At 38.7% G+C, this 10,202-nt stretch overlaps 1 protein-coding gene across 2 annotated transcripts; it reads right to left on the reverse strand.

The window, feature by feature from the left end:
* Nucleotides 1-1,308: 1,308 nt before the first annotated feature.
* matn3a (matrilin 3a) lies at nucleotides 1,309-9,651 on the reverse strand. Of its 2 annotated transcripts, none has more exons than XM_034699703.1 (6): nucleotides 9,232-9,651; nucleotides 3,838-4,413; nucleotides 2,606-2,731; nucleotides 2,132-2,230; nucleotides 1,877-1,946; nucleotides 1,309-1,780 (listed from the first exon to the last, which is right to left on the reverse strand). In XM_034699703.1, exons 1-5 carry the CDS (start codon nucleotides 9,620-9,622, stop codon nucleotides 1,891-1,893), a joined length of 1,248 nt encoding a protein of 415 aa, XP_034555594.1. In that variant the 5' UTR covers nucleotides 9,623-9,651; the 3' UTR covers nucleotides 1,309-1,780; nucleotides 1,877-1,890. The 2 variants fall into 2 exon arrangements, with proteins under 2 accessions (XP_034555594.1, XP_034555593.1); XM_034699702.1 differs by lacking the exon at nucleotides 3,838-4,413 and adding an exon at nucleotides 7,034-7,534 and having other exon boundaries at nucleotides 9,232-9,644.
* Between the last annotated feature and the right edge of the window lie 551 nt (nucleotides 9,652-10,202).

Consider the following 10,202-nt stretch of genomic DNA (forward strand, 5'->3'; position numbering starts at 1 on the left):
CAGCCCTCTGATATCAAGACCTTTTCACTGATTTTGAAAAGCAGTAGGAGCAGGAGTAAATTATAACACTTTGTTAACAGAAATGTTGTTAGAGCGTGAGTACCACATTTGCCTTTCTATATTGACACAGAAATACATGCCCAACATTAAACTAACAGGTATATAAGAGAGAGTGATGGATTGCCTCATTCTATCAAAATATACAGATTTTAGACCATATGTTGAATCTCACAAATTCAATTTAGCGCCAACTGACACTTCTTCTCATGGAGGAACACTGACTGCAACTTGTGTAACATTTTTTTTTAATAAAATGACAATGATCTTAATCACATTTAAATGCAGCAGCTGTTATGGGTAAAATGTCCCTTTCTGAAAGAGTTTAAGACCAACTCTTCAAGATTTTAACAAAACAATACTTTTTTAAAAATCCCTCTTTGTCGTCACTTTTTAAGCAACAGACATTCAGTAGATTCACATTCTGTTATTACCTCTCCAAACAGTAGTTTTTCACAATAAGGTGCTGGATTCTAAGTATATCACTCAGTTAAAGTTCATGACACATATTTTCGCAGGGGCGTGTCTAAGGGGTGCCCGGGTGGCATGGCCACCCTGAAATATGATTGGCTACTGCACAAAGTATGTGCAGCGTCAAAGTAATTTTTGAGGCATTTCATTTTTGTGTGGCATATTTTCTTTTGTTATTGCTTAATATGGGGACTTTTGTAGATTTGTCCTATCTTTGACTCATGAAAGAATTAAGTGACAAAGATTAGTACAATTCTGTAGTGTGATTTTGTAAAGGGGCTGCACGGTGGTGCAGTGGGCAGCGCTGTTGCCTCACGGCTAGAAGGTTACTGGTTCAAATCCCCGGACGGTCAGGTGCCTTTCTGTGTGGAGTTTGCATGTTCTCCCCGTGCATGCGTAGGTTCTCTCCAGGTACTCCAGCTTCCTCCCACAGTCCAAAAACATGCTCTCCAGGTTAATTGATCACTCTAAATTGCCCGTAGGCTTGAGTGTGAGTGTGAATGGTTGTCTGTCTCTCTGTGTTAACCCTGTGATAGGCTGGTGACCTGTCCAGGGTGTACCCTGCCTTCTGCCCGAAGCCAGCTGGGATAGGCTCCAGCCCCCCGTGACCCCTAACAGGATAAATGGATGGATTTTGTAAAGTCACAATAGCTACATGAATGTAACAAATGGATAGTACCTTCCTGTATGTAGTTAAAGTATATATAAAAGGGTTAATGAATGTTATTTAGACATGTGAGTGTCACCTGCCAGTTAAAACTCAAGAATGCGCATAACAACTTTCCTTTTGTTGTTTTTATTGTCCAGCTTGTCTGGTCACATTTTTGTAGAATTTTTTTTCTAGAAATACTGTACTCAGCTTCATCAGCCATAACATTTTATACAACATGTAACAACATCTTCATAGTTAAGCTCTTTTATTTTAACAGAGATTATATGACAAACTGGTAGTACTATGTACAAGAATGGGACACAGAACCCAAAACATTCATAAAAAAGTACAAAAAATAGAAACAATACTTATTTTCCTTGGTTATAAAACACTTTGTTTATACTGTGTAAGTAGCTTTAACAGCAGTTTAGAACATTGCATTTATTATCCATAAAAAACAGGATAAACTGACGATCTTGTTACTGAACTCATCAACAATCAGCTACTTGATAGACACTGGTTTGAATGACCTCTTCACTCAATCTGAGGCTGATGTCCATCCAGTAGTTCTGGAAGAGACAGGAAACCGGCCAGCTGTCTCTGCAGAAAGTAAATAAACAGAGGGTCAAACCATGCGGTGGATGGGACACCTTATTTTCTACAAATCACTCCAGAAGGAAAACTGTCAACACCTACCGCTGTGTCCAGTGTTAGGCACGGCCCACCATGTTTTCCAGACGCTCTATTCTCCCAGACACATCAACGAGTGGAATCAGTCAAGGAGACATAATCAGAAGCACAACTAAATGATAAACATATACAGGATGTACTAGTGAATCATATGACACTAAAAAGACCAGCAGGTGGAAATAAGCAGTGAGGTCAGTGAAATATGCTGCAGGAGGAAGTCTGCAATAAAATGTCATCCATCTGAAACAACTGGAAGGATATGCTTGGCTGTGAGCTGCTGAATGGCGGCTTGCGTCTTCTTCTGGAAAACCAGTCTGGCTTCACATTTGCAGGGATCCACCACCACCTCCACCTTCACCTCTTTCACCGGGAGAGAGCAAATTTCACATCAGTGGGGGAAAGCATGTAGAGAGTGAAGAAGCAGACAGAAAACCAAGCCCCTCTACTTCTGTTAAGCTAGGTTTGAAAGCAAAATAAGCAGAGGCACACAGGAGCACATTTGGATCCATATTTTTAAAAACTATTTCCAGAATTTTGGCGAAAACAATAACGCAGCTCTGCCGAATCAATTCTATACAATTACCCATTGATTGTCCAACAAATGCTACAGTCAGCATTGAATTATAGCAAAATTATGCACCAGTCGGTTGTGATCCTGTGTGATGTTTTAGCTTTTCAATACACACAAAACCAAAAAAAAAAGTCAACATTTGCTGCAGGAATCTTTGCTCTTACCTCTTAGGGAACATGTTTTCTTGTCCGCATTCAAGATATAAGCATCCCGGCACTGACAATAATAAGAGGCGTTGCTGTTGACACAAATGTGTTGGCAGTCATTTCCCATGGCGCAGGGGTCCACACCTGGTATAAGAAGGGGATTAACGGATGGTGCTGTCAACGCGGCAGCAAAAGTACAGTTGCTAACATACAGTTTGATATAGGTAGGCAGCTTCTTCAGGGTAGAGTGGTAATCTGCAGATTGCAAAAATCTTAACCTCTCTTTCTGAGGAGAAAAAAGAGCAAAGTTAACTGCTGCAGCTTGTTTTAATGTTAATTTTAATATTAGGTAATTTGAATTCAATTTATAATATATTTCTATTACTTGAAGGAGTTAAACAAATTCCAAGCTTTTTTTTTGTTTTTTGTACTTGACCACATGTCACTTGAGGTGTGAAATTTCATCCTTCACCACATCTCAGCCATTGTCATTTTGCAAACTGCTTAGGCTCACTGTGTTGGACAACACAGGTAAAATCACAGAACCCTAAAGTACAACAATAATGACAGGAACAAAGACAAATTATTGCACAAGTACACGAGGGACAAGACAACATCAGACAGAAAAATGTACATACAAAAAATCAGCAGAACCTCTTTTGTCCAAATCTTTGACATTCTCCTAAAGCAAAATTTCTAAAATTTCACCTTATTGAACTTATTTTAAAAATTCCATAAACATAAATGTTTCATGTTTTTGCACTAGTGAATTATGTGTAGCTTAAGTATACACATAAACATGTCTATATTTCAACAAGTTTCGGTCATTGTTTGATTAGTTTGCATGCCGTCATATCCAGGCTGGTTTGAACAACTGAGGTTTTACTGCACATTTCACATTAAAATTAAACATTCAAAGCAATCAATTATACTGATGCTTTGTCTGCAAAACAAATTACCAGTGATCAATAAATATAGCTGAAAGTTTAGAGCTGTGTAGCCCCAAGACTTTACCCATGTTTATTTTGGCGACTATACAAGCAGGTTCTAGTGCCAACATCTGCAGTCCATGTTGGGGTTGAGAGCATCTGGTATTTTCCGCATGTTTCAGAGTCTACAATTCAACAGTAACAAAGTAACTGATCCATAATCTGCAGTAAACCCCCCTGTAGACTGTAGGTGCCCCTTACTGAGGAACTAGAACCAGGGTTAATGGTGGGAAAAAGGTCTCGCGGGTCTCTTTGTCCTACCGCACAGCGTCTCCCTGAACTTGGAGGTGAGTTTCTCGATGACGCCGTATGTCTCCACATAGAAGACATGGTCCTCCAGTGGGATGCTTGCCATCAGCTGCAAGGAGCGCATGTCAGCTCTGTCGACACCGACGGCATAAATCTCGATGCCTGAGGCCCGAGCTGTGGCAGACACTTCCTCCACCTGGTCTTGGGGTCGCCCGTCGGTCACAATGATGGCCACCTTGGAGATGTTCCTGGAGCGAGGCCGGGCTCCAGACTGCTCCGTGAAGGCTTCGTTCACTGCGGTTTTTATGGCAAGGCCGGTCATGGTGCCGGCAGATAAGGGTTCGATGCGGGTGATGGCTTTCTTCATATCAATCACGTTGGCGTGGTCTTTAAGCAGGAACTCAATCTTTACAGTACTGGCGTAGTTGACAACAGCGACTCTGGTGGCTTCTGCGCCGACATCCAGTGTGTCGACCATGTCAGCAAGGAAAATCTTCACCTTCTCAAACTCGACTGGGCGCACACTGCGAGAGCTGTCGATGATGAAGACCAAGTCCAGGGGACGGCTCCTGCACTGAGAGTCCGTCTCTGGTGATCAACCAAACCACGGCAGATTAAGTCCATTTGATACTGACAACACATTCAATTTTCAAACTTGTTTGTTAAGCTGTCAGTGAGAGTGATACAGTCCACAATCAAGAACAAAACACAGGACACTTTGGGATGCACAATACTGTCTCTCACAAAGGAAAACCATTGTGCATCCCTGTGGTGGTAAAATAAAAGGTTGGTGAAATTATATAGTATGCCGTGACTCATACTGTATCATTTCAGTGTTTCAACAATCCTTCATAGACACATCATTGGACTCTTATCCTTTTATCTTGTTGCATTGATAAAAAGGATGCTTGATGCCCAGACATAAAACAGGACTTCACATTTAAAGATGAGACAGTGTCAGGAGCCCTCCAAACAAATCAAATACACATACTAAACTATGATCCTGCAGTGAAGTGTCAGATTAACACGGTTCTTTAAAAAAATATATAATGACTGCTTTAGCCTGAATTTGTTTTGACTGTTTCATAAGGTCAAATAAGCTAACTCACAAACTGAAATCAAACAGCAATTTGATCTGTCTTGGAGGCTAATTATTTTCTGCTACCTCTAAAACAAATGTCTTAAACTCAGTGACATTGCATTTGAATAAAATCACATTTGCTTTAAAGGAATACTCAAACATTCTAGGAAATTCACTTACTGGTGTTCTTACCAGGAGTTAGACAAAAAGAGCAGCACCACTTTGAGGACTGTGTGGAAAAGTGAATTTACAGCCACCAGACAATTAGCTTAGCTTAGCACAAAGACTTGAAACAAGAGGAAACTGATAGACTAAATCTCTCCAGAAGATTTGCATTTTTGCACCATCTGCAGGGAACTCACTTCAAAGCACTTTAAAAATGAATGCACTGGTTTCTTTTAATCATTTTAAATCATTAGTTTTAAAATTTTTAACCTCTGATTGTACCTGTTTTAACTGACTTGTAACATGTAACATTATTTTTCAATGGTTGTAACATTACTTTTAATTGTTGTCTGTTTTTAATTGATCATTATTCTTTTAGGGTTTTATCTTTAATTTGCTTGTCATGCATTTTAATGTTTCTTTTGTATGCTTTCAATGAGTTTAAATAAAGATAATTATAAGTTAAGAAAAACCGGGACTTTTAATTTTACATCTAAAGCTGCACAAAAAGTAGTAGTATGCATGGGGGTCATGCACTGCTTCTTCAAGTATTTACCTCCTAGATTTTTTGCTGTTTGCCTAGCAACCTCACAGTGTCAACAAGTCTTCAGTAAGTAACTTCAAAGAGCCAACATATAACCCTGAACAACCACAATGTGTGCTGGTTAAACTCCAGCAGTGGTATTCAGCATCTCACCTGATGTGTTCGTTACACAGATGCAGTGGTGGACAGTAACAAAGTAAATTTACTTGAGTACTGTACTTCAATACATTTTTTGAGTATCTGTACTTTACTTGAGTATTATTTTTTGGGGAACGTATTACTTTTACTCCACTACATTCAGAAGACAATTATTGTACTTTTCACTCCACTACATTTCTATCAGTGCTCTAGATACTCACTACTTTAGCTTTGAAGTCAGCTCATGCATTTCCTTCTCTTTTCTGAAATCTGATCCCTAAGACAGTAAAATGTGTTTGTGTAGTTTTGTTTGTCTCAGTGGTTTAGAGCTCAGAGCAAAATTCACTCAGATCAGGCAGTTCATTTAGAGGTGGTAATGGATATAATTCTCCACCTGAGCACCCATGGCCATATCTTCAGCCCGTGTTAGAGGTTTTTAAAATGAAGAATGATATGTATCGTTTGAAATGTTCTCCCTGTTTCCCACTCTGCCCAAACATACAAACATTTACTGTCCTGAGAAAGTGTGTTGAACTATGTAACATTTGTTTCATTCCAGATGAACATTTCAAACTAAGTTGGAGTAACTTCGTTTCTGTTTTTATTCCATGGTATAGTTTTTAGAGATTTCAAGTAATGGTTTCTAAATAAACATAATGTAAGCAAATGTACTCCTATGTATTCTTAACTACACTCATGCTTTGTGAAAGAATTGAAGTACTTGTGAAGAAGTACTTTGAATACTTAAGTATTTTTAAAAGCAAGTACTTCAGTACTTTAACTCAAGTAATAATCTGACTGAACAACTTTCACTTGTAATGGAGTAATATTTGACCAGGAGGATCTATACTTTGACTTAGGTAATAAGGCTGTGTACCTTGTCCACCACTGCACAGATGTGTTCATGTATGAACACAAACAAAAATAAACTATCATTTATAACCAAACGATGTGAAAGTTATGAGAATGTATAGAGTTCACTATACAAAAAAAACAAGCTAGCTATTCCCTCCTGTCTTCATGCTAAGCTAACTGTCTGCTGGTCATAGATTTATGTATATTACAGATGTTTCAAAAAGTAATATTGCTTACCTCTCAAACAATAAGAGGAATTGTATTCCACATGAACATTAACTGGTTTCTTTGCATGAACTTGATCTGCTTTAAATGGGATTTAGATATTTTTATGCGTTCTCAAATCGTAACAAACAGATCTGACGTAGAAAGCATTGAGAAGCATAGTTTGGGTTGGACAACAAACCTAACTGGTAATATTCTACCTGTCTCCACAGGACTGATGGTGGTGATGAAGCCGCTTTGGGTACTGACCGGTAGCGTCACAGGAGCGATGGTCTCAACAGTGGTCACCAACACCGGCATGAAGGTTGTCACTGGTGCCACTGTAGTTTCTGGCAGGGTTGGTAGCACTGTTGGCTCTGGCAGAGGTGGAGGGATTGTGGGGGGTTGTAGCACAGGTGGTGCTGGCACTGTTGGCTCTGACTTATCTGGGCAGGGGCCTTTGATTTTGTAGGGGAAATGCCCTTTAAACCCTTGATGTGGATGGTGAGATATATGTGGAGAGAAACCTTTGTATATTTGGTGCATATGTGGTGACACTGGCCCTTTAAATCTATAGTGATAGGGCGGTATGGGGACTGAGGGTCTGTGGTAAGTCACCGGTGGAGATAGAGGAATGGGTCGGTACAGTACCGGTGGAGGGATCCTGGGTTGCTGGTAGTGGTAGTGATACCCTCCTCTATATGTGTAGTCACTGCTGTGAACTACAGAGTCACCAGGAAGGAGAAGTGATAGAGAACATTAGTAGGATGAAAGCATGTAAACGGGAACGTTTTCTAAGTTGTGGTGAAGTAAACAACTGTTGCTTTCTTGAGACACAGACAAATTATTAGTTGAAGCATGAGTGTAAGTTCAGCCACCTGGTGTGTTTGCAACAAGCTGGATTTTGCTGTGAAGTGCTTGTGAAACATCCAGTCGAGATTTAAATTTTCATGCATTTTCATTTCAAGAAAAGTTTTGAATACTAGCGTTACACTGCTGCTCAAATTAACATCTTTTTATCCACTTGACTTCATAATGTAATGCCTGTGCAACTTCATACTTCACTACATCTGAGAGAAGTGAGTACTCCACTTAATTTATAAAATCAGATTAGACTCCATAAGACAATCTCATACTGACTGATACAAATTATTTTTCAATTAAAAAAACAAAACATTATAACAAGAAGTAATAAATCAAAGCCCCGTCTGCTGTTAATCTAGTAACTTGAATCCATCTTTACTTAAGCAACATTTTTTACCATCTATTTTACTGTCTGCAAAGTCATAGTCACAGGGTTTTACAATGGTGAAATTATCACTATCTTGTAAGCATTAAATCTTGTGTTACATTTGAAGCATTAGGCCTAAAACCATGAAAAACTCAATTCTGGGTTCTGCATTCTTGACTTTTCTACACTATTTGCTACTTTAATTTTCTAAAATGTAAAGAAATGTTACAGTTTAATGCTAATTAATTGTGTCTTTGTTGAAACTGTCATTAACACAGACAAACCTGTGACATGAAAATCAACATAGAGATGGGGATGGGTGCTGTCTTATGAAGCCAAACCTGTGGTTAACTTTTTTTAGGCATTGCTTAATCTTAAGTAAACTTTTCTACACTTTGCTTAACCCTCCTGTTATGTTCGTTTCTTAGGGACAACAATAATGTATGAATATGTTCCTGGGTCATTTTGACCCAGGAACATATTCAATTATCCAGAAGTGTCAGAACCCCAAAAAATACCCATACACATTTTTAAAATCTAATTTAATCTAATTAACTCAATTACTAACCATTTAAATCAAGATTTTGTCCGTTGGTGTTCTTTAATCCTCAAAGATCATGGTTCCATGAGGATAACTCACTTGTTATTCATTCAAATTAATGTTAAAACATTTTGAATGTACATTGGAAAGCCCTACATTTAAATACAATAGTTTTACATGACATAGATTTTTGTTTATCTTATTTTAAATGTAGATTTTTTTTATTTTTATGAAGTGATGTTGATAAATTAAAAGACACCTCTTCTGCCACATGCTGCCCAGATTTTTATGCTGCATTTAGCTGGTTTGGAAGGCATATATTGCCTAAAATAGACATTAAAAAAAGGGTAAATTTGAACTGCAACATAATAGGAGGGTTAAGTAAAGTCTTTATGTAGAAAGTAAAAAAACTGCGGCTGTCTGTGATTTTCTTTTAGAAAGACACAGACATAGAAGTATCCTATGTGACGTTCAAGTACCTTATCTGAGCTGTAGGCCAACTTAACGTAGGTCTACTTGAAATAATAATAATAATAATAATAATAATAATAATAATAATAATAATAATAATCCTAAAATCTTCTCTTATAACTAACCACGAATATCTTTCAAAAATAAAAAATAGAGAAATGTATAGTAAAACGTACTTGCTGGGTTGAGGGTCCTGAACGGTGGTCGGCCATTGAGTCTGCTCTGTGCGTGACTCTGGGCGGCTAACAGGTGAGGGTCTCCCGCGCTGATGTGGTATGTAGCCCGCACATCAGACAGCAGCAATGAGCCGCAGTACAGGAGACTCCAGAGGAAAGACTTCATGGTAACAGCTCGTAGGACCCTCCTGGTGGTCTGCTGGCTGCTGTCTACTGACAGTCTCACATGCCGCCTCCAAATATGAGGGGCCCGGTGTCCCACGCGTGAAACCCTCTGCCCAATCCTGTGCCGGGGCATGACCTGCACGTTACAGACAGTATGGAGGACGGTATGGAAAACCACATAAATGAATGTCCTTATAACAGCCCTAACTACACGGAAATGTGTCATCTTTTTACAAACAAATTTATAAAAGATGAAACACTTTTACAAAGTCGGAGACAAATTCACATTCTGCAAAACATTTTTACATTTTACAAAACAAAATTACATCAGCCAAACACTTTTACCAAGGCCAAAACAAATTTACATTTAAGAAAACACTTTTACAAAAGATGAAACACTTGTACAAAGTTTGAGATAATTTTACAAATAATGGAACACTTGTACCATTTCTGAAACAAATTAACATTTCATTTTTACAGAAAGGGAATGTACCAAATACCGGAAGTGATCCGGAAGTGATCGAGTGAGGGGTCATTTAGTTTGTTTTGATGGAGAAAAACCAACGGAGATGGACATGGTTTACATATTAGGACATCCTCAGGTCTCAGAGTGAGGTGTCAGACCTCAGCTGAAAAAGCATCATGTCTCCAGAAAAGCTCCATCATATCTCCACAAAACCTTCACCATGTGTCAGAATTCAGATGAAACGGCCTCAGGCTAAACGGAGTCAGATGTAACGGTTAAAGGGTTCCGTCGTTTTTTAAAATTGTCTCCAACTTTGTAAAAGTGTTTCATCTTTTGTAAA

The sequence above is a fragment of the Notolabrus celidotus genome, chromosome 13, assembly GCF_009762535.1.
Source record: "Notolabrus celidotus isolate fNotCel1 chromosome 13, fNotCel1.pri, whole genome shotgun sequence".
NCBI classification, from domain to species: Eukaryota; Metazoa; Chordata; class Actinopteri; order Labriformes; family Labridae; genus Notolabrus; species Notolabrus celidotus.

Coding starts and splice junctions, on each gene's coding strand:
- matn3a (XM_034699703.1), bottom strand. CDS start 9,622: ATGACACATTTCCGTGTAGTTAGGGCTGTTATAAGGACATTCATTTAT. Junction 4,414..9,231: donor CAGGACCCTCAACCCAGCAA/GTACGTTTTACT, acceptor GTTGATCACCAG/AGACGGACTCTCAGTGCAGG. Junction 2,231..2,605: donor GAAAACATGTTCCCTAAGAG/GTAAGAGCAAAG, acceptor TCCCGGTGAAAG/AGGTGAAGGTGGAGGTGGTG.